The sequence below is a fragment of the Vespa velutina genome, chromosome 1 (assembly GCF_912470025.1).
Source record: "Vespa velutina chromosome 1, iVesVel2.1, whole genome shotgun sequence".
NCBI lineage: Eukaryota > Metazoa > Arthropoda > Insecta > Hymenoptera > Vespidae > Vespa > Vespa velutina.
In genome coordinates, this window is record NC_062188.1 from 11855151 (window position 1) to 11880983 (window position 25833).

The window sequence follows — 25833 nt, forward strand, 5'->3', positions numbered from 1 at the left end:
AGGAATAGGGACGATAAAACCGCAAAAAGTGTTTTTCCTTCTGGAGCATTTCTCTCTCCCTCTCTTTCTCTCTCTTTCTCTCTCTCGAGGGAGAGAAGAGAAAAAGAGACAGAGGAAGAGAGAGTACTGGCGCCAGCGCTAATGCAAGACGCTCGCACTCGAGGAATGCGCTCGCGCGCACGCTCCTCTCGCGTCCCGTCCCGTTCCCGAGAATGAATATATTCGTATCCGTGCTATCTCTTTCTCTTTCTCTCTAGGCTCGCCGACGAATCTGGAAGCGAGCCTAGGTTTTAGAGAGAACGGTGATGCGGTAGAGGGAAGCGACGACTAACGACCGCAATCCGAATCCTTCGATCTTTAATTTTAGAGCACACGATCGATATTACCTTTCGCTGCATCTAAATCCGTCCATGAGATCTAAACCCTTCCTAACCGTTGTTCTTTTCTAATCGGCTCTCTTAACCCGATCGAAGCCCCAATCGATGAGGAAGCTATTAATAGCTCTCTATTTCCCTTTCTCTCTCTCTCTCTCTCTGTCTTTATATATATATATATATATATATATATATATATATCCATCTATCTATCTCTCTCTTTTTTCACTATATGAATTTATAGACATAGAAAGCGTAGTTGAATCGATCGAGTTGGTCCATTCGATCGAGAAGCTCTCTCATAAATGATCTCGATAGTTTTCTCAGAGGGAAAAGAGCAATAAGGAGGAAACACAGCGGGATATCCAGGGTGTAATGTTTAGTCATCAAACAGGATATCCGAGTAAAATGCCAAAGACGAGAATAAACAAACTTGGCTAAAAATAACGTTCGGCAGTTTGTTCCCTCGCTCGAAAGCTGTCGTTCAGCATTTCTCTCTCTCTCTCTCTCTCTCTCTCTCTCTCTCTCTCTCTCTCTCTCTCTCTCTCTCTCTCTCTCTCTCTCTCTCTCTCTCTCTCTCTACTACCAGAGCCACATCCGGAGCCCTTTTTGTTAATATGACGTTATAACGAGGAGCTAGCTTGGGCGCACGCGATCGATCGTTTCATCGAGAATATTATCTTTTTCTGAAGTTATAACACACACACACACAGAGATACAATCACATACAGATTTCATATTTTTCATTGGATTTTTTTCTCCTCCTATAGTTTTATCGTGATCGATAAAGGTATTTGATTTCTTGCAATCGAGAGCAAAAAAGCAGAAGTGTCGTCGTAAGAAACGGAAGCAGGTTCGATCGAAAAGGTAGGCGCGGATGGTGAAAGGCGGTAAAATTTCACTCCTTGATTCGTTTGAGATTCTCTCTCTTTCTATTTGTCTCTTTTTCTCTCCCTTTTCTTCTCTTATCTGCCGGTGCGTTTATATGGCGATTTCGCGGCATTAAAACCGATCTCCGTGAGGTTTCACGGCGACAATGGCTACCGGTTTGGCTTCGCTTTTTAATCCGGTCGATCCTCTTCCGATCGACGAGCGGTTAAGCGGTTTTGGTATCTAGGTTTCTAGAGCTACAACAAAAGGAAGCCTTCTCTTTCATCTTTCCTTCTTGTTTGATAATATAAGTAAGATACCGAATATATTTACAATTTCCTTTTACGATATATCCTTCATCCTTAAAAATATTCATCGACATTACGATCGATCATTCTTGATTGCGTTAAATAAAAACAAATGAAAAAACATTATATTCCAAACGATCCTCGGTCACCATGTTATGTTAATGCACTCTCGCTCATCCAATCTTTTCTTCTTTCTATTGGATATAAGGGAGAGTGATTTTATACAATTCACAAAAATTACACGGAAAGGTCATTGTATGGATTTAGATGAAAAGAAAGATAAAAAAAGATAAGGCGTAATAAATGAGAGAGAAAAAGGGAGAGAGAGATAACTTTAAAAATGTCAGGACTATCGCATAAACACCGTTTATAGTCGATTTTATTGGGTAGGAATTATTTTGCGCCATGCGAACCGGTCCTATGCGTGTCTCGGCTGCATTCTTCAATTTGATACCGCCCAAATACAAATGCTATCGATGTTAGACGAAGAAAAAGTATTGGCTCTCTCTCTCTCCCCCCTCCCCCCACGGCGTATCCTCCTCTTGGATCGATAAAACGAAATTGATGATGGAATCGATGGATCGAGATTTGCTATCGTTCTGTACGAACTCTGATCAAAGACTATGCTTACTTTGATCTGTGAATCCTCTACGGAGAAAGAAAAGAATAAAAATGGAAAAAAAAGGAAAATGATTTACTTATGACTTGTTAATATTTACAAATATTATCAAATATAATGACCACAACGAAAATAACTAATAATAAGATCAAAAAAAAAAAAAAAAAAAAAAATAGAAAGCAAAAAAGAAAGTGAGAAAGAGAAAAAGAAAGAACAAACAAATATGAATAGATCTATGATAATCATGCTTATCATGTATGTATAAACATATCTACATATATGCATGTCCTGTTTTTATTAAAATGTTTAAGAAATTTGTACGAATATTTATTGAATACTATTTGATTAATGAAAAGAGAGTGAAAGAAAAGAAAGAAAGAGAAAGAGAAGGGGACGCATATACGTAAAACACGCTCACGTGCAATGCACGCGCGTAGCTTCGTAATACCGTGAAATGCTCTCACGACAATAAACGCCACCGCCGACGACATTGTTGCAAGAGGATGAAGGGAAGAGGGGAGGAAGGGTGGAGAACGTGGAGAAGATGAAGAGGAAGGGAGGAGGGCGCTCGTCCGGGACGCGGCTCAATCGAAGGTGAGCGCCCACGTGGCGCTTTCGAGGCTGCCTTTTAATGCCCGGTCGCGCGAACGCCGCGGTGTCTCTTCCTCCTCCTCCTCCTACTCCTCTTCCTCCTCTTTTTCTTCTTTCTCTTCCTATGCCGTTGTCGCATGCTCACGATGAAACAGCAACGACTCTTTGCGATGACACAATAGCTCTACGCTACAAAGGCCGTCGTTGAGCAGCTTATACAAGGACGCAAGGAAGGTAAAGAGGTGAGTTTGATACGCATAAATAAATGTTTCTTCGTCAAAGGATTATCGTAGATAATCTGAAGGAACGATAAGTAAGAAAAAATTCCTAACTATTACATTTAAGAAATATTATAATTACCAAATTGATTTTTTCGTGTGAATGTGTATTAAAATGAATAATTAATTACTTGTCGGATTGCGTAAATCAATGATTGATTTATATCGGAATTTTTAATATTTTGTTACCAAAGAAATAACACTCCATTTATAAACAAAATTTTTTTTACTGCTATATCCAATAGTATTGGAAGGTTACAATTTTTTTTATTAAATTTTTAATACTTTTTATTTTTTATAAAAAATTTCAACCTCTCGGATACCTAAATAATCTAAATTTTATATGAATATTTGGTCTATAATTTGAAGATTAGAATGATCGACTTAAGAAATCATCATTAAGACAGATTAAATTTTGTCCCGTACTACAATATATTTACAATTTTATGCAATTCTTTTAATTAAGATTTTTTGTCATGAAAATAAAAAGAAATATAAAACTGTAGTTACGAGTCTTAGCTTTAAAAGATGTGCACAATAGACGAGAATAGGATAAGCGAATGGGTGTGCGCTCTCGTATCGCTTACCGGATTAATCGATTATGTCTATCGAATAAACCGAGTAAGCGCGACGTTACAAAAGATCGACGTATCTCCGGATGATTAGAAAAAGAGACAGAGTAAGAGAGAGAGAGAGAGAGACAGAGAGAAAGAGAAAGAGAGACAGAGAGAGAGAGAGAGAGAAAGAGAAAGAGAGACAGAGAGAGAAAGAGAAAGAGAGACAGAGAGAAAGAGAGACAGAGAGAAAGAGAGATAGAGAGAGAGATAGAAAGCGAAAGAGAGATGTTAGTACGACGTCGATGTTCAACTGGGCAATGGCACGGATTCAGACATTTCAGGCGAGTTCACAGGCCGAGCGGAACGGCGAAGCGTTTAAAACGGCGCCACGTCTGCGTCGACCTCCTCGACGACGCGTTCCGTATCTCCAAAGCAGTTTTACATATCGAAAGAAAATCATGCTAACGCAATGCGCGCGACTCCGCGGAGCCGAAATACTCCCCTGATAATTTATATTGATACATACTTTCGAGTCCGATCTACTTCTCTCTCTCTCTCTCTCTCTCTCTCTCTCTCTCTCTCTCTCTCTTTTGAATAAATAATACAAATAAATGCAATATATATATAACAATTATATCATAAAAAAATATTAAATCGTACAGAGACAATCGTACGAACAAAATATCCAAAAATATTTGTCCATCTATAAGAGATATTTATTTAGTTTATCTAAAAAATTTCATTGTTTTATCAAAGAGAGATCAGAACGCGGTATATTATTTTTATTAAAATAATCTCACAATGTCTACCATCGAATCATCCTCGTCCGAAGTACAAATTTGATATCATTGTAATTCATTATCTTTTTTTAGAGATCGAGAGCTCCGTTTAGATAGTATAAAAACGGCAAGAAGAGACCGGACGACGATCGTGCAGAACAGGCTCGTAAATCGCGCCACTTTCTAGGTAAATCGTTCAATCTATCGTTCGACAATGCGGAGAAGAAGAAGAGAAAAAAAACAAAGAAAAAGAAAAAAAACCGATCATGAGGCGTTTACCGAACGCGACCGAGCGTTAAATAGACACCAAACGGTGTGTTCGTACGTTATACAACGTACGCAAAGAGTCTCTGATATTCGCGAACGAGAAAACTCTGTTAACACCATGGATCGTGAAAGTCTAGTATTAAGGTAGCCACACAGGTAGCGATTATCGAGACAGATACCCTCTCTTTTACTATACTCGGTAAGCGAAGGAAGCCTTACATACATGCGTTTGCTGCGGCTTTGAAAAGGAACAACGACGGGTTGGTCTCATTGCGTCTAGAAGAAGAAGAAGAAGAAGAAGAAGAAGAAGAAGAAGAAGAAGAAGAAGAAGAAGAAGAAGAAGAAGAAGAAGAAGTAGAAGGAAAAGGAGAAGAAGAAGAAGAAGAAGAAGAAGAAGAAAAAGAAGAAGAAGAAAGAGAAGAAAAAGAGAGGAGAGAGGGAGAAGGAGACAAGTTAAATGGCGTTCCTTCTCATTGAGCACGATCGCGTAGTCCGCATCGTTGCCACCGTGTGCTGCTGTTCTCCATCGAGAAACTGTTGGGCATCGAGTCGTTAGGCTAGTCGGAAAGGTGAAGGGACGTTTGTCGCGTATAGGCGGGGGTGTCGTCGAAGGCCACCATTATAGAAATCTGGTCATCTCGAACGAACGAGCGAACGAATGAACGAAGGAACGAGCAAACGAGCGAACGAGTGAACGAACAAGCGAGTCGGTACAAAGTACCATAAAATCAAACCCGCACGAGCGACGGACGAGGCAAGGACGACGCGTGGGTGGAGAAAGTGCTGACTGCTTTTTTTTTTCTCCTTTTGCATCCTTCTCACTCGTCGTATCCCGTCGACGGAATCTCGATTAACTCGATCGTTTAAACGTTTTAAATTATTTCATTATATGTATGTATATATGTACGTTGTATGTATTGATATATGTATTTATGTATGTATGTATGTATCGAACTCACCAGTATATAATTACTCGGATTGGATCGGATTGAATCGTATGTGGAATATTCTTTTCGAAACGAGACTCACCTGAAACAAGAAAAATAAATAAATTAATTAATATAAGTTTCATATTCGAGAGTGAACGAAAGAGAAAGAGAAAGAGACAGGTGGGGGGGGGGGGAAGAGGAAGAAAAAAAGGCGGATATCTCACTCTGCCTATCTCTTTTTCGATAATAAAATTCGATTTTACGATGTTTTCACAATGCATCGAAAAGAGATATTAAGAGAAGGAGAGATGAGATCGAGAATTACGTGGAATCATAATTGTCGTAAAACAAGACGGGAGTTATCTTCCCACACGAACAACGAGTACGTCGACATCGACGATGACGACGGCGACGACGAGGATGACGACGACGCTACGTCGACGAAGACAGTTTCACTGCATTCAGGTCATCGTTGGTTGACCAGCCCACGTGGAAATATTCCGCGTGTGCGTCTTTCTGTCTTTCTCGTCCGGCACACGGTCTTTCTCTTTCCTTACAAACGCGTCCTGTTTTGTCCATTCGGCCTACGAAGAGATCGGAAAGTTGCCGTAACGAATCGACGTCGAACGTGAGTCTCTCAACGAACAAAGGGTCGAAAATGCCGTTAGAAACTCGCACCGTAGAAGATGTCGAAGTTCGTCGTTCTAAATCCTCGTAAACCTAGTTCTACAATCTCTATAGAATTCTTATTAAATCACTTGAGCGGAAAAAGAAAAAAAAATGGGGAGAAAGAAGAGGAAAAGGAAAAACGAATTTATACGAAATAAAATTAAAATGAGGAGTCATCGATTTGATTACTTACTATGCATCTCTTATAGACGAATTGTTCGATTACGAAATAAAGAGAAAGAGAGAGAAGGCATGTCCTGAGAAATGAGGACACCACCTCCCGACATTGTAAATGGGAACGTAAAAGTCTGCATACACGCTGTTGCTTTACGAAGGAGGAAACGACAATAACGATGACGACGACGACGACGACGACGACAACAACGATGATGGTTAGGCGAACTTACGCATTATCATAGTCGCTCCGATACATGCTCTTTCAACTATCTCTAAAACGGTCTATTCGTTTCCGATCCACTTTCGGTACTTTTCTTTAATGCGTTCTTTAAATTCGCGTTTGTATTTATTTGCTTAATAATATTATAATATTTATATGACATACACGGAAGAAGGTTGCTAAATCATATTGAAATAATAAAATTGATCTTGATTTTGAAAGTTTATCTATTTCGAGAAGATGTTTCGTTAAAAAAAAAAAAAAACAAGTAAAAAAAGAAAACACTAGATGTAAATATTTAAATCGATACTGTCTCATCACGATACCTTTTCTATAAATTACGTTATAAATCAAGTTAAAAAAAAAAAAAAAAAAAAAAAAAAACGAGAGAGAGAGAGATTTTGAAATCGAGCGATAATATCAGAAAGATGAACGCAAAAATTTGCAAATGCAATCGATTCGTACCCGATTAGCAATTAGCTTGCGTTTATTCTCCTGTCCGCGAGACTTCTTAACGACGTCCTTAAAGCAATCGTAGCGAGAGAATGATATCCATGAAAGCTTGCATAAGAATATTACGAGAATTACGAAAGGATAAGGATCGTCGTGACGTTTTAATGGCTTACGACATAACAAACGTTAATTTCTAGTTTTTATCATTTTAAGTTATCCATCCAAAATACATGTATCGATAAAATTCATTTTAATTAATTTAAATTCGTACAAGAATAGAAAGAAGAGAAGAAGTTAATTTCACACACACAGAGAGAGAGAGAGAGAGAGAGAGAGAGAGAGAGAGAATTTTCTCCGTTTAAAAAATATAAGTTTGTCGAAAGGATGGCACGTCTCGAGGAAGATAACGACATTAACGAAAATTTGAAAGAGAATGAGAGAGATAGAGAGATAAAGAGAAAGAGATCTTTTCTCCCGTTTGAAAAATATAAGCTCGTCGAAAGGATGGCACGTCTTGGCGGAGCCTCTCGCAGCCCTAGCAATAAAGGAAGAGGTAATAAATCGAGCGGAATAACCGGGCACACCTGTGCCACGCGCGTTCTATAGGCACATACAACACCATAGACTGTCTCTCTCCCTCTTTCTCTCTCTCTCTCTCTCTCTCTCTCTCTCTTGCACGCGCGCCATGCTCGAACGTATTATACTCGCCGTAAGCGAGCAACGTAAAAGTGTCTTAGGCACGGCCACCGGCGAGCTACTACCTCTATTGCCTCGGTACCTTTGCAAAACGATATTTTACTGCGTTTCACGGCTTGAGCCTAGCCGATTTCAAAGAAAAGCAAGAGAATAGGGGAGCGAGCGTAAGAGAGAGAGAGAGAGAGAGAGAGAGAGAGAGAGAGAGAGAGAGAGAGAGAGAGAGAGAGAGAGAGAGAAATCGCGGTTCTTTACACCCACCCGTCCAAGCTGCTCCGCCTCTCGAACGCGTTCCTGCTATATCCTGCCTCCTTTTACATTGCAATTCCTAGAGATATTAATGGCCGGTACTCTCTTGCCTCGGAGTTTCGACAAAAAGTAGAGTTCGGTGATATAACACGTTTGGCTTTTACAAATTTTTTCTCCCTTTAGCGATCTCTAAATGTCCAACGTGTGGAGGATATATTTTTTTAAAAATTATTATTACCATTATTATTATTATTAAATGCAATAACATTAGTTATACATTATACTGTCTATCTCTTTCTATCTCTTGTCCAATCAAGCAATCGCGTGCAAATATTGAAATGGTTCGCAGGAGATAGGAACGTATCGAGATTAGAAGCCAGTGCGTGCGTGCATGTGTGCGTGCGTGCGCGTTTTGCACGCGATCACACGTGGAGAACACGCACTCATGACGCACTCACGCATGCACGCATGCATTCATTCATATGTGTATGTGTGTATGTGTACATATATATATATATATATATATACATACGTATATATATACATATCATACATACACAGGTATATACACCGAGGCGTTAGAATAAGTCAGCTGTTCCTCCTCGTGGTAAAGAATGTGCGTGTCGAGGGGAACGAATTCTCGAGTTTCAGCTGACGAGCTAACACGTCGTGTTGCTAAGCACGAAAGGATCCAACGGCAACGACAATGAATAATAACGTGGGACCCTCTTTTTCTTTTCCTTTCTCTCTCTTTCTCTCTCTCGATATCTATCTACATATCATTCTTTCTTCATCGACCAAAAAAAGGGGGCGTACACGAAATAATTCAAAGGTAAAATTTGTCGGTAACAACTTACACTGTGCTTTGTTCTCCATTCAGAACGTAAATACGTGTTACGATTGATGAATACAAGACAGATAAATGTTAATAGATGCGAGAAGAGAAAGAGATGAGAATAAGGGGGAGGAGGAGGAACCCGACAAACGGTTAACCGAATTAAAGGCAAAATTTACACTCGAGCGAGTCGAATTTTCTGCTTGGTTAATTCCACGAGAGACGCGAAAATAATAATAAATAATAATACTGTATAATATCATTATATTTATATCAAATCAAATGGTGGATCTGATCGAATCCGTAATTTGCTATATTTCTCTAGAGAACTTCGAAAAATAGAGAATAATTTTTTTTTCTTATTCTCTTCTTCTTCTTCTTACCCGTTTAATTTAGATAATGACTGATTAAATCGTCCAGAAAAATATATTCGAGTAAATACCGTAATCTTTTTTTTTTTCATTAGAATCGCTTGAAGGGATCAATCAGATTCGATGTACTTTTCGTATCAAAATGCAATCACTTTATTGTGTCACGAGAGAAACAGAGAGATAGAGAGAAACAGAGAGAGATTGAGAGAGAGAGAGAGAGAGAGAGAGAGAGAGAGAGAGAGAGAGAGAGGGGAAACTTCCTTAAGCGAGCAGCAAGTTTATGCGCATTCGATAACTTTCCTACGTGGTTTCCGGAATGTTTAATTACTTTTCGCGAGTGTGCACCGAAGCACGAGGTACGTCGCGTGTGCTTGCAACGACCGAATAAGGGAACGCGTTTTAATTGCCGCATTGATGATGGCGCAAAACTTTCTCGTTTTCTGACGTCACAACGATATAACAACGCATGGAACCGATGATTATCGAATGCGCTTCCAGAATCAGTACGCAATCGTTTCCGTCTCTTATAAGGGTAAATGCTTTTTATTTTATATATTATATACATAAATAAATATATATATATATATATATATCGTTTATCTTTCATCAAATTACACGCTCGTTCCACATATTTTGTAGGCCACGTTCTCACACACTCGGCTATTCCTCTCTCTCTCTCTCTCTCTCTCTCTCTCTCTCTCTCTCTCTCTCTCTCTCTCTCTCTCTCTCTCTCTCTCTCTCTCTCTCTCCCTCTTTCTCTCTCTCTTTCTATTTACAAATTTTCGCAATTGCGAGCTGGTCCTCGTTGAGAGATCGTACGTACTTACGTTTTTGTCGATAAAATCGATCGAAAAAGAAACTACATAGAGGAGAAAAAAGATCAACAACACAGTATCGATACCGATCGACCATGCTTTTTTTTTATCACGAAAGTGAGAAACAGTCGATTCTGTCTGCCTTTTTCTCTCTCTCTCTTTCTTTTTCTGCTTTTTAATTTACTTACGATCTCGACGATCATCCACTTATATATAATTAACCACGTAATCGTGGTCTTGTAAGCGTATCTTGTAGGATTTTATATATAACTACAATACATACACGTTCCGATCGCTTTTTCTCTGCGTAAATCAGATCGTTCGATCGATCGATCGATCGATCGATCTGATACACATACGAAAAAGTAAGAAAAGAAAAGAAAAACAAGATAGTAATATAGAGAAGATGAACATTTGATGAAACTTTATGTATCTTATATGTAAGTATATAAATATGTATGTAATAGTACTTTATCGATTAAACGAGAGAGATGAAAATAATCCATGAATATGCAAAAAAAAAAAAAAAAAAAAAAGAAAGAAAGAAAAAAAGAAAAAGAAAGAAAGAAAGAACAAGAATGAAGAAGACAACAAAGAGGGAAAAGGAAAGAACAAATACAACAATGCGAATCGATCATATCACGGTTGAACGGAATTGCTCCTTGACATCGAGGATCGACCCGATGGAGTAGTGGATGAGAGCGAGGAAACGATCGCCGATCGCAAAACGTTTGCCGTCGATTGACCCGCATTACATTACGAGTGCTTCGCAGCTGGGTCCTGTTGTCTGTTTACCGGCTGTACACGGCCTTGAATCTGGAACGTAGTGGGAAAGGGAGAGATGGAGGAGAGAGGGGAGAGAGGGGAGAAAGGAAGAGAGAGAGAGAGAGAAAGAAAGAGAGAGAGAGAGAGAGAGAGAGAGAGAGAGAGAAAGAAAGAGAAAGAGAGAGAGAGAGAGAGAGAGAGAAAGAGTGAGGAGATAGTAGAAACGCGTTGAGATTCCAACAAGGCGTGGGTGTACTTCGTTTCTACATTATTCTTATTCTTCGAGATTCAACTCGAAGGAAGAAACAATCCGAAGACAAAGCGCAAGTTCATAGTAGCGAGTAAGTACGTTTTGAAAAGCTACGGCCGCGGTCGTCGTTCCTACGACCGGATCGAGAGGCACGCGTTCGCTGGACCATAACCTCGTTTTTATCCTGAACGTGATACGGCTCTCTCGCGAGAGAGTGCATCTCGTCGCACGCTCTTAGCGATCTCACGGACCGATATGCCTCATGGATCCTCCTCCCTGCCACTCTTCTATTCTTCCTTTTCTTTTTACAACTATCATTCGCGTGCAAAAAAAAAAAAAAAAAAAATAGACAAGAAAAATACAAAAAAGAAAAAGAGAAAAGAGACAAAAAATTACAGAGGGGTTCGATATTAAACGATATAACGGTATTGTACGTACATACATATGTATATGGACACGGCTATTTACGTAAATATACATACATATATATAGACACATGGATGTCCCTATACTGTACATAGTACGCAAATTATGACGTTAAAAATATTAAAAACAAAGAAAGTCTCGTTCGTATAGGTAAGACAAAGAAAAAAATATATTTCGCATCGACGTTGTGTTCTCATTTGTATAAAATCATTCATCACCGTAGAAAAATAAAAAAAAAAAAAAAGTCCCCGATAATAGCGCGGTATCGTCGTCGATACGCGCGGGTATTAACTCGCGTGGCTTGTTTCGAGTAATGGCCGTAAGAAGAAAATCGTAGAGAGAGCGAGAGAGAGAGAGAGAGAGAGACTCGTGGTGGACTCATCGGATAATTCAAGTGCGATGCGCGTTCTTACGAATCGTCGACCGTGGGGAAAGAGATGCTGCTATAGGAGGAAAGGGGGATTAGTGGAGGATAGGATTGGTAAGAAAAGATACGACCTTGACGTATCTTCTCGTTCCGTTTTCGATCGACTCTTTCTCCCTCTCCCTCTCCCCACCACACTCTTTTTCTTTCTTTCCCGTTCGCTCGCTCGCGCGCGCGTTCGTTGGCTCGCTCGTGCTTGCAATTTCTTGCCGATCACGGCTCTGTATACCGGCACGATTAAGTCGTACGCATTCGTACAGAACATTGTTGGGAACCCTGTTACCAGGCGTCCACATCGCAAAAGGGAGATAGATAGCCGACGACCATAATCGGCTCTCGTAATTGCATCCGCTCCTTCCTCTCTCTACTACCCCTCCTCTCTCTACTACCCCTCCTTTCTCTTTTTCCCTTGCTCTCTACGTCTTTCATCTCCGAAGCAAAGCTACGCGATATCATCGGTGGCGAACGTACGAGTTTGATCGAATCGAGTTTCCTCGTGAAAATCTTACGACAACTAGTTTGCCTCGCGAACCGACGCTCGAACCATATTGATCGAATGATCTATGCCCGTAGCTCACACGTCTCTTGCCCCACTCTCACTCACTCACTCACTCTCCCTTCCCTCCCTCTCTCTATCTCTTACTCTGCCTTTATCTCTCTCTTCAATTTTATCATTTCTTACCTCGACGATATCACTAATTTTGCCTTGTTCTATAAAAACGAGAAAATTCTGCTGAATTTGGAATAGAATAATAGATGATGTCCTTAGAAGAAAATTCAAATGATGCTAACTACGTATTTATCTGATATGAAATATTATATGGTGTACAACGTATATAAATAATTTCACGTTCGTGTAACCTCGAAGTTTCATAAGAAAGTAGAAAAAGAAAAAGATTGAGAGACAAAGTAAATGAAAGTAACAGAAGTAGAATGTGTGTGGAAATAAAAGCCGTATGTCGAGATAGTTTGCGTCCTTCTTCGCTTTTTAACATATACTACATGGTATTAAGGGTGGATACGACTTACGTCACGCTAGAAAATGCGGGCAAGGTTGTTCCTTTTCCCAAGGCGCGTATACGCCATAATGAATACGCCGGAACCGCAACAACGATCAAACCGATACCACTGAGTGTTATCGAATAAGTAGAACGACCGGACGAGAGAAACACGTTAACTTCATTTTCAATGTTTTCTCAACCTCTCAAGAACAAAATTTGCTCAAAATTGATTCCTCTGTAATAAAGAAGTCTACTAAATGGGAAATTATAGTTTACCCAATCGATAAATAGACACGTTACAATCGTTGGCGATATTTAAATATTGCAATTTAACGAGCAGGAAAGAGATCATTTCAAAATCCAGATTTGAACGAACTGAATATCGTTATCGATCAAGAATACTGGTTCTCTACGATTAAATCCAGCATCTTTTTATGTTTCTGAATACGAAGTAGTAGGATTTTGATATCTGAAAAAAAAAAAAAAACAGAAAAGAGAGAGAGAGAGAGAGAGATAATTTCATGTAAGATTTCAATTATATCTAGATCCGCAAAAAGTAATAAGTAAGTGTATCCTGGAATCGTTTGAAACGAAGAGTGCATACGACGATAAGAGTATTTATTTATTCATATAGATCATGCTAAACAAGGTAACTTGTAATCGAATGTAATCAAACTATTTTTCTCTTGAAACGTTTCTTCCATTGGAAATTAAAATAGTAATATAAAAAATATTTTGAATATCTCTCGATAATGAGAAAAAAGTTTAACCGAACGAGTGAATGAATCTTTTACGGATATAGAACTTTTTACATATGCAATATCTCGATGAGGACTCTTGGACAAAACGAAGTCGAGTCCAAGTATCGGGTTTCAGTGTTTCTTTCGTTCGAAAAGAAATATCGCGCTCGATTCGTTTGCCTGGCTCGTTCGAGATGTCCGACCTTCACCCGACTACAGTCGCCATTATGCTCGTTACACACCGGTCGCGGTTGTAATTTACGGTTAACCGAACGGAAGCCGAAGGGGAGCGACCGCGTTGTAACGAGGTCGGCGAGTATAGGGTCTTAACGAAGAAACCACCTCGATTCTCTTACTTCCCCCACTCCGCCTGTTCTTTTCCCCTCTTCTCTCACTTCGTCTACCAAGTCACCGTCAAACTTCTTTTGCATCTCCAATACGAGCTCAGGTACTTACGTTACCAAGTTTTAATTAATGACCTATTAAGGTTTTATTTTTTCACCTTAATAACAAAACGTGTTTTTAAGGAAATGTCGTTTGACGTCAGTACCGTCAGTTCTAATCTGTCGACTATATATAAATGCGGAATGAATTTCTATAGTTTCGATGATTACTAGATAAAAATAAACTTCAAAGCTTGGAATATTTTATTAACGAGATATCTTTATTGATTTTTCCTTTGTTGATTATGTTGTAAAACTTTTAAAGAAAAAAGAAAAAGAAGAAAATAGAATAGAGAAGATGAAGAAAAAAAAAGAAAAAGAAAAAGAAAAAGAAAAAGAAAAAGAAAATCGAAATGAGACAAAGGATGAGAAAGAAGGAGACGAAGATAAAGGTGTGCGAGTTTCGAGAGAACGCGTGGGCGTCGAACAGGACCTGAGAAGTACCAGGCGCAATCTGATTTTCGAGGATACGAGAAGAAAAGTGTAGACTGCTCGGTAACACGGTTCCAAACCTGTTTTTCGTTTCGAACGCGTACACCGCGCCTTAGCGACTCTCGTTATCTTCGATCGCGAGAGCTCACTTCCTCGTTTTTACTTTTGCCAATGGGGAAACAGACCTTGCGAGTTGACTCGTTAATGTTTTTCAAGATCTCGAAGAACGTGCTCTTCTTCTATGGTTTTCTCTGAAGAAAAGAAAAAAAAGAAAAAAGAAAGAAAAGGAAAAAAATATTGTCGAGATTTCTCGGGGAGAAGGAGAAAAGAAAATAAAAAAAAAAAAAAAAAGAAAAGAAAACAAATAAAAATATCGTTCGCTTATAATCAAACGAAATTAAAAAGACACGCTTATACATATTAAGAGCGGCCTTTTCTTTTCTATTCAGGCACAGAAAAGTGCTGAAACACGTTCGAATCGTGACGACACAATAGCACGGAGTGATCTGGGCCAAAGGTGTCCTGCCGTCAAAGGATCGTGACCCATAGATCACAGCGTAATCGCGAATGATCCATTCGCCCTTCTCTCTCTCTTTCTCGCACTCGTTCACTCATTTCTTAAAAGCATCGTGTCGTAATAACTTCCAACGACTGCACCTCGGTCCTCTGTTAGTCACGATCGATCTCGATCCATAGATTGTTTGAGCAGGATGTATTATTTCTCGATCGAGAGAGATCGTTCAACTTAATCACGAGAATCTACGAAATTATTTTTTCTTTTTTTTTACACGAAATCTTTCGACATTCGAAAGGAGAAATAAACTGGATAAAAAAGGATTCGGTGTATAATTGGTGATCAATTTGATTGGTGTAGGAAAAGAGAATTCTCTTCTTTTTTTTTTTGGAGGAATTCGATCCAGATGTGCGGTTATCTAGTTGCTGGAGAATGTACATGGGAAAGAAAAGACAAGAAGAAGAAGATGAAGAAAAAGAAGAAGAAGAAGTAGTAGAGAAAGAAGAAGTAGAAGAAGAAGGATCGAGACGACCTTGAGAGAAATAAGGTAAAAGCGTTCGTCTTTCTAGCCTTGCTCGAATACCACCCTCATATTTTCTCACCCGTGAAGATATCCAAGGGAGCGTACCGACACAACGTCTATCTTCTTCCTCCTCCTCCTCTTTCTCACTTATTTATTTATTTATATTTTTTTTCTAGAAAACAGTTTCCTTTTCTCTTTCTTTTTCTCTCTCTCATTCTACCGCAATTCAAAAGAGAAAGAGAGAGAAAGATCGTGCGAGCAAACGGCGTTCCGATCGAATGAGTCGATAAGTATAATTAAGGCGACGGAAAGTCGAAGAGAGGTACCGACTCCGTTGCCTTTGAGAAGGGCGGTTAGGGCTTTGACTTACCGCCTCGCCGTTATCGTTGATGATCGATATTATCTAAGGGATGTTAATAAAATGTCATTTCATATTTTCCTGTCGATTTATTTTCTTCAAATATTAACAATAATAGTACCCTTTAAAATGAATAGTATGAAGAAATAATTCTGGAAGTATTATTAGATATTTCGAAAAAATTGTTCTGCTTTGAAAAATGTTATGTTCATTCCTTAGGTTAGAATCCTTTTTAAAGTGAAAAACTTGTATGACAGTGGTGGAATTCGAAGGGGCTAGAGTTCGCAGAAGGGCCAAGGGTATTTCGAAAACGTACATCCTCCTCTTTGAGAGGAGCAGCATTGTTATGTTAAACGAAAAAGACGGTTAGCCTGGAAAGGACAAGGGGAAAGACGAGAAGACGAAGGAGAAAGAGAAGGCGAGGTTCGCAAAAGAGAGAAAAGAGGAAAGAGGAAAGAGGAGAGAGAGAGAGAGAGAGAAAGAGAGAGAGATGTATATGCGAGGAGAGAGGAACAGCTGTTCGTTCCTGGCTGGGCAGCTGCATCCCGTGGCACGTTCCGCCGGCCAAACTGAGAAGAAGAAGAAGAAGACTGCCAAAGACGACCTTCGCGACGATGAAGAGGAGGACGAAGAAGAAAAGATACTCGATCTTGGACGAGGAATCGAAGCGTGACCCATACCCTTCGAAAAACCGTCGCAAGAAAATGGTGGTTGTTGCAATGAGATTGGATCGGCAATTCGTCCGTAAAAAAATTCCCCATTATCTGTGGAATAATACTGACGATTCGGAAAACTACGATAGAAATCGTCTCCTCTTCCATTCGTATTTTACTTAAAACTCAATGATTTTACGATCTTTTAGATCATATAGATTATATAAATTTATATAAATGTTATATAATATTATCTCTCTTTCGATGATACATACATTTCATGTATATATACATATATATATATATATATGAAAAAGAATATCTTTGAAAATAAATTCTCTACAATTTCTTTTAATTTACACGATTAATTTTTTCTACGATTATCGAAAATTTCATTTTGCTCTATTTTCATATTCGATTAGAATTAATTTATAAAATTTCAAAAAAGTGTATATCTGAAATATTTCTTTAACCGACTGTATCTGAATCGAGTTCGTTTTAATTCCGAGTACCGGATACTTTCTCCGATAAGTGAGATTCCGATTTACATGAAATAGAGGCAACGAAGTGAAACGTACGTTCGGTCTCGAGACACGTGTCGCGAGTACCGTGAAGATTCGTAAATGTTGGAATGGGAGAAAAAAAGAAAGAAAGAGAGAGAGAGAGCGCATAAGTTGAAGTTTCTTCTTTCGTCGACGGAAGGTCATTGTCGAGCGGATCGCGACACAAGGCCCGAGCAAGTAGGCAGGAGGAGAAGCCGAGCTCCGGCGCACTAATTGCGAGCACCGTTACCGTTACTTTCCGGACGGCATGCCTGTTTCTGTCACGTTAACTCGTCCGGTCCATCCAGAATGTTCGCATAGTCGTCTTAATCCGAGAATCCGTAGGATAGCGGATTTTCATTCCGTTCATCTCGACGAACGGATGCCATTCTCTCTCTCTGTCTCTCTCTCTCTCTCTCTCTCTCTCTCTCTCTCTCTCTCTCTCTCTCTCTCTCTCTCTCTCTCTCTCTCTCTCTCTGCAGAACTTTTTCTTTGGATTTTTCTTTATATCTTAAAATAAACTCAGTAGAGAATGACTCCTTAGGGAATACCCTTGAAAAACGTTCCAGTTTAAAAATACATATTCCGTTCGTTCTAACTTAGAAGTCGGAACTTTAAGAAAAAGAAAAGAAAAAAAAAAAAAATTAAAAGAAAAAAATGTTCGAACGATGAAAGAGGATAGAACGTATTCAGTATAGGAGGAGTCCCATACGAATTATCAGGGGGAACACACAGTGTACACGTGTGTCATAGTATTTATTGCTTCCGTTTCGAGACAGGTGATAATAAAAGTCTAGCTTCCCTGCGTACGAATATCGATTTAGTTTCCGTCACGTTTATAACTGATTTTTTTTTTTACCGATTACATAAGAAGTAACTACTTTTGAGATTACGTTAACGGTAAAGGGTTAATGATTTTTTCAAAAGTCTCTTAGATTTGCTGAAAAAATCAATGATAAGGTAAATCAATACAGACAGACGTTACATATATAAAATTCTATAACTATTCGATCGCGAATTGGGAGTTGAAATATCGTGATGATTTTTATAGCTATGGCGACAATTAAAACGAACGAAATGCTTTTCCACGTGATTTTACTTAATAGTAGAAAATATAATTCTTGACAGAAAAAGACCGTGATAAACAACAATGGCCTTTTAAATAATTGAAATAAAATCTTTCCTCTCCTCCTCTTCCTCATTCTCGAATTTCTTATAAAATGTACCACCTTAATTCCTCGAAATCATTTACCCGACTGCGTAAAGATAAAATGAAGGAAGCCACTAATACTAAGATACGAGTTTGGACGAACGCACGGCAGACTCGTTTATCGAGGTCAGGAACCAAGAGAGGAGTCTCGAATCGAGATTCGAGAAACGCAGTGTGACCCGGTGACGGAACGCGCTTGAGAAGCAGTTGAGATGCGACTGGGATGCACCGGCGCCTCGAATATACCCCCTTCTTTTCCCTTCCCTTTCCCGTTCCTCCATAGTATATATCACTATTTCTCTCTCTCTCTTTCTTTCTTTCTTTCTTTCCTCGAAGTAGCAAAAGACGGTGGCAGAAACGACGAACCGAACGACTCGAGAGCGACTATGCTTCGTGAGACGTTCTTACTTATCGGGGTCATCGAGCTCCTCTTTTCTCTCGCGAGTTCGACGAAGAGAATCACGAAGGATAGTCTCGACCATCTTTCTCTCTCTCTCTCTCTCTCTCTCTCTCTCTCTCTCTCTCTCTCTCTCTCTCTCTCTTTCTCCTTCTCGATAACCTCTTCCCGCTTAGCGTAGCTCGTAAAGCGTATTGTTTCGAAGGGAATCTTTCTCTGTCTCTTTCTCTTTCTCTCACACTCAGCCAGATATCGTCCCTTGCAGCCAGTATATCTTTCGAAGCAAGCTCGTACTTTTGTATCTTAGCTCGTGCCGTAGGTAAAAGAGAGAAAAAAAAGAGAGAGAGAGAGAGAGAGAGAGAGAGAAGAAAAACTTGCAACGTATCTACCTATAAGGATATAAATATCGAATGGCAAGTGCATAGCGGACGGTTTCTGCATACTCCGCCCGGCCACAGGCTATTTTCAACCCACGCTGAACCCTCTCCTCAACCTTCTCTTCTTCTGCTGCTGCTGCTGCTGCTGCTGCTTCTTCTTCTTCTTCCTCCTTCTCTATCTTCCTCTCACTTAGATCCATTCTCCGTCTTTTTCCTCTGCGCTATTCTCCGAGCCGCGACGACCCAACACCGTAAAGCTCGAATCCGCGTCTCTCTCTCTCTCTCTCTGTTGGATCGAGCAAGACCGCTGGGATAGATTTATTTCTCTCGGTCGTCTCTTGCGTAACAGCATCAACCGTAAAACGAGAAAGAGAAGTACTCTATGATTTGCGATTATGAAGTCGCGGAATAGAGTAAAGCTATAGTAAGAGAAAAACGTGAGTATCCTTAAGTTTTCTTGCTACTTGCAATAAGACGTACCCCGCGTGTACGCAGTCGCCAGATGTTACCGTTCGATGATTTGACCGTTGCTATGGTACAACCGTTCCATTCGTTCGTTCGTTCCTTATTTCATTCGTTCGTTCGTCCCGTTAGAATACTACCTATAAACCCAATAAACTATGAAAGAGATGTATCGGTGACCATCCGTGTCAACAATATCCTTCCTGCCGTGTAATTCATATTCTGGGTTAATCTCGATTGTCGAGAAGTTTTCGAGACTCGAGATAGAACATTGCAAGATCTTATACTTCAAAGATCATTGATTATTTCCCATCTCTATTATATATAAGATTACTTTCTTCCCCTCTTCTTCTTCTTTTCCGCTACTCCATTTCACTCCAGTCCACTCTACTCCATTTCTACTTCCTTTCCTACCTACGTTTAGATAGATAAAATAGTTTCACAACGATGAGAAATTTTGTAGTGACTCACGTTCGTAACATTCAACACGTGGAAGTTTACGTCTAACATCGTGTTACCTTCGAAACAAAAATTTCACGTCTACATTCCGCACGGATGATTTTCTTATATCGGAGAAAGAACGAAACAACAAGGCAAGAGCTGGTCACGTATTATACATACATACATACATACATACATACATACATACATACATTCATACATGCATTCATACATACAAACATCATACATACATACATACATACATACATACATACATACATACATACATACATACATACATACATACACACATACACGCACACAAGAAAGACGACGACGTTGCTGTTGCACTGTGCGTCATCGTAATTCAAAAGCGTCCACGCGGGATAACGCGTCGATAGTAGAATCTATAAAGATCTTTGCAAGAGTACCGTTTCTTCTCTTTCTATCTCTATTTAATCGATATTTATCTTTCTCTCTTTTTTCCTTTTTTTTTTCAAGTGAAAAGACGACGCGCTTGGAGAACGTTAAAGAACTTCGTAAAGATCGCTCCGTAATGTTCCGCTCCGGAATAGCGGGTGTCTACCGTGACACCCTCGCGCGCGATGAAGTTAATGAATAAATCATGCGAGTGTATCTCGCAAGACACAAACTGAAGCCACGCTGGTGGCTGCAAAGGCGTTTTCTTTTTTCTTTATCACACGTACACAAAATACACACACACATACTGATAGAGTAGTGAGATAAAAAAAGCAAGAGAGAGAGAGAGAGAGAGAGAGAAAAGTAAGAAGAAAGAAAAGAGAGAAACATTATTTTTATTAATTAGTTAGTATTATCAATGAATACAAATTTCATAGAACGTCTACCTATTATTCCATTGCACAAAAACGTTAGTAAGTACTTAAATAAATAGGCATAGTATGATACGAAGAATAAAATTTCTCCGTAGATCTTATTTATTTGTAATAAGAAATTTTCCTCTACTTCGAACGCGATAACGTGGAATTGTTCTGAGAATAATCTTAAAGTGGGTGCTATTCTATCGAGAGAGAATGCGAGAGAGAGAAAGAGAGAGAGAGAGAAAGAAAGAGAGAGAGAGAGAGAGAGAGAGAGAAAATGATATAGACAGAGAAAGAAAGAGATAGATAACGAGACGATAAAGATCGACGCGAGTTTATGCGGGTATTGTAGAATATAGTAAAAGATCTCTCTCGTAAAGAGTCCGTAAAATAATTTTCTTATTTCGTTTTTCTAGCAATATGGAGAGTCGATAGTCCTCGAGGAGGACATAAGAAAAGAGTTTCATCGCGTCGTCGCTCATTTGCAAAGGAGAGATCGTAGAGAAAGAAAGAGAGAGAGGAAGGGGTCGAAGAAAAGGAATCGGAAACGCAAATAATGATCGTTCAAGAATCCAAAGGAAGTCAGCGAATGCAAAACTCGGCCAATAAAGATTGTTCCATGAACGTTCCATGAACGGAGGCACAGGTATCGATTTCACAGGCAACAGACCACTTAATTGGTGACCACGGAACGCGGGCTTCGGTTTATTTACATTTCGCGAGAATAACGTAGCGTAGTACGATATAGCCATAATATTTATGCCAGAGACCCCTTTTCTTACGGACGTTTATGGCGTCGCTCTGACGATTCGAGTCTCAAGATCGAGCAGCTATAGTGAAATGCCTCTCAAGACCACTCCTTATCTCTAGTTTATTGTACGTGCTTCGATACTCGCTCTTTCTTTCTCTTTCTCTTTCTTGACGTGCGACTACTAAAAAAAGATAACCTCGATGGAAAGAAAATCGAACGTTCGAGTTTGCGACTCGAAAGACTCTCTTATTTGAGTTTCTCGACTCGACGACCTTGAATTAATTAATCTCACGAATAATTCACCAGGAAATTCTATACAACAACGATGAAAACAAAGAAAGATCCATCGATTTAAATGCTAAACTCGTACGATCAACTCAATGTTATAGGGGCACCTGTGAATCTAAGTACGTGGTATCTCTACTGTGATTGTCTATACCCGAATGTAGTGACTTCTTTTTTTTCTCCTCCATCTTGCCTCTATTTTACATAAACGCTTGCGAGCACTAATAAAAAGGCTAAGTCTTCCGGTAAAAGTTTCTAAGAGACGAACCCAAGTGGTCGGTGGTGCAAACGTTATTACACGATACTTTTCTTTCCAACGTTCTGTTCTGAACGCTCATGATTGACGGCAGCATAAATCTTTGTAATAATTAACGTCGTTGCGGAAGAACTCGAATGCGTCCGGTCGTTAAGCGAAATGCATTAACAATATATCTCATGTGGGTGAAGGTAGAAAAGTAATTATATATACAGTCGCGGCATTTGATATTGTACGAAGGACTTGTTAGCTTCCTTCTTCGTTAGTAGTACATAATTCCCCTTTTCATAGAATCAACGTAGAACACAGCCATTTTATATATATATATATATATATAATAATATATAATATATATATATATATATATATATATATATATATATCATGTCTAATCTATAATAAACCAATCTAATCTATAATCTAATCTCTTATCTAACATAATATCCGTATCCTACGTTATTTCAAGATTTTCTTAACGTTTCAAGTTAAAAGTTTAGTGAAAGATTTACATTCTATACGGATTAATTTGAAATATGTATCTGTATATTTGATATTTCGAACGAACTTGTTATTTCCTTTTTTTTTTTTTTTTGTTGAATATAACGATGAATGTCGTTCATACATAAATACATACAACATTATCAATATATGTAGATATAACATCACCGAGAGTTTCTTCCGGAGAGTTATGCAGATGCTTACTATAGGCAATCGTCGAACAAAAGGATCGCGAATGAAAATGGCACTCGAGTAAATCGAGGGTGAATGCGCTATTGGTCGTGACCGTAATACGGCTTTCATCTTAATGTTGAGAACTGTCGAAGTTTATGTTATTTAAAGGAGACAAATAAATATTTTTTACGTGCTTGAGATATACGTAAGTATATATCAGCACTTTTTTTTATAATACTCTCTCGCGATCATGTTTTCTTTGTCAGCAGCTTACGTATGAATGCATGTATATATATATATATATATGTATATAATGGCTCGAAAATAACATTGCAAAGTATCAAAAAGTAAAATAAATTAAAATATTTGTATGAAGAAAATTAAATTACAAAAATCCTCTCGTTTTGTTCATCGTTTAATACGTTAAATGTGCATTTGGTTTTAATATCGTCCAATCGTTGCAACGAGACGAGTCTAACAAAGTCGCACTTTTCTAGCTTCTCTAATCTTGCATCCAAGTAAAGAACGCGTCATCCATGACCTAGCCCCGACCGAGACCCTAACGACATCGGTGCTATCTACGATTTCATCGATTTCGCAACGTGCGAGAAAAAAAAAATTACAACGAACGGTCAATTTATAATGTTTGCACCACGAATGAGTAAGGCTGGTAGGAACATTTCGAGATAAGCTTCTTTATTCTTGTTTTTTTATTACTTTTTCGTTTTTTGTGTCGGAGAACGCTGGACCGGAGGCGAAAAGGAGGTAAGGAAGGATGGTAAGGAGAAACGGAGGAGAAAAAAAGAAAGAGGGGGAGAGAGGGAGAGAGAGAGAGAGAGAGAGGAAAAAGGTTGGAGGGCGTAGGTCGTAAAATAATATCGGCACGCAAAGGTTCGACCTCGATCTCACGGTAGGAACAAGTTTTCTCATCGTCGAATCCCAAAATGCCGATGGGTCGGTCCCAGGGAGGCTCTAATCAAACGGAATTATTCTTCGTGGTCGAGAAAACGATATTCGGAACGACTTTCGAAGGCGTTTCGACCAACGGAGAAATTACGTCACTCTTATTTTACGACACTTTCAATAATCCTTTCTACATAAAAGTTTCTCCTTTCCTTATTCGCACAACGTTATTCGTCCAAAATATTAACCTGAAATAATTATATATATATATATATATATATATATATATATATATATATATATACACATGCATATATATATATATATATATATGCAAAGACTTTTGTAATAATTTCTAATCACGAATGTCTCTCTTTTTTCATTCGTATAAAAGAATAAACGGATTATTTAGAGGTTACATTGCGATTTCGATATCCTGTGATTGGACTAATCGCGATAATTTTCAGTTTAATTTTTCGAATTGGAAAAAGACAGAGAAAAAGTTAAAAAAAAGAAAAAAAAAAAGAAAAGGAAGAGAAAAAGGGGGGGGGGGGAAAGAACGAAAGAATAAAAGAAAGAAAAAGAAGACTTTAAGAACGTTACGAGGAGGATGGAATTCAAAGATACTAATAAAGTTTTGAAAAACCGGTTGAAGAAGAGAGAAACGAGAATATTTCCTCTGATTTTCACTATTTTCGAGGACAAGGAAGAACGATGTTTCGTGTACGATGAGAAAGAAGAAGAAGAAGAGTCTCGAATCGGTTGGTGTCGCTCACTTACCGTGCGAAAGGCTGTTCCTCGACTTCGTAGAGCTCCTCGAGGGTCTGCTTCGAGAGAAGCCTCTCCAGTCTCTCGGGCGTGGGAGCGAGGTGCCCCGGGATGCTGGTAGGTTCGAACAGGCCGTCCGCGGTCATGGCGCCGCGCGACTCCTAAGAATCTTTCCTCGTGTGTACGTTGCTACGTCGTCTAGATACGCGCGCGCGCGCGCGCGCGTTTCGCTGTGTGTGTATTTACCGCACGACGACAATATATGCGTGTGGGTCGTGTAGTTTATCGTGCGTGCGTGCGTGCGTATATGTGTATGATTCGTATATGTGTGTATGTATATTGGTATGTCTCTTCCGTGGCACAGAAAGTAAGTTACAAAAGGGACAAAATAAATCCGTCGACCTCGTGGCACGAGAAACGAAGCGAGTATCGTGTTGGTTGTGTCGTAGCCGAACCGGAAACAACGCACTTTTCTAAATAAACCGATCACAGCCGGCTATACGTTAATACGTATAAATATTTGTATATGTATATGTATACGTATATATGTACAGACGTATACTCGTTTATTGGACGCGCGTTGACCTTAACTAGAAATTAATATCCGAATGCACAAAAGAACGATATAAAACAAGATCGAGGAAAAATAACGCGCTCCGTCACCACGTTTTCTCACGAAGACCTTTCTACGCGGCGTCAGCGTAACAAGGAACGAGAAGACATCACGTCACTGTCGCGAAGAACGGATCTCGAACGAGGAGAAGACATCTCTTTTCTTCTTCTTTTGCCTTATATACACCACCACCTGCTCTCCTTCTGTCTTCTATTGATATAAGGTTTCCAAAGAACGGAAGCGGTTGTAGATAGTTTTCCTCCTAGTTATTCCGTAGATAATTTTCCTTCGTAACAGGACGAAAAAGAATAAACGTGTTCACGACGAGGGCGAGTTGTACACTGTATATATCTCGTATTAACCGAGGCACGCGCCTTACAGCCGTGCGAGCTTTCCAGCACGCAACCACCTCGCGCGACGATCGAACGACGATTGAACGGCGATCCGCCGAACGCCGACTCCCCACTCTTCCTTCTGCCGTGCGATACGCCACCGGAGTGGGGGTTCAACACTCGCCGGCGACACCGAATGTATCCGAAGTCTACCGAACATTACCGAACGTTTTCGCGCGAACTACGAACCCTCCCCGATTTCTCCTTTTTCTTCTAGACGCGCGTTCTCGTTGTTTTCTTCTTCTTCCTCTTCTTATTTTTCCTTCTCCTTGTCTCTCTTCTCCTCCTCCTTCATCTCCTCCTTCTCCTCATCCTCCTCATCCTCTTTCCACTATTCCTACT

General features: G+C 39.4%; 1 protein-coding gene across 1 annotated transcript in view; it reads right to left on the bottom strand.

The window, feature by feature from the left end:
* Positions 1 to 25574, bottom strand: part of LOC124954548 (serine/threonine-protein kinase 17A-like) — a 78187-nt gene extending 52613 nt beyond the window's left edge. Inside the window, exon 1 of the mRNA XM_047507667.1 lies at positions 24499 to 25574. Coding sequence (XP_047363623.1) covers positions 24499 to 24632 — 134 coding nt within the window. The 5' untranslated portion in view covers positions 24633 to 25574. The remainder of the gene's footprint in view (positions 1 to 24498) is intronic.
* Positions 25575 to 25833: the final 259 nt, after the last annotated feature.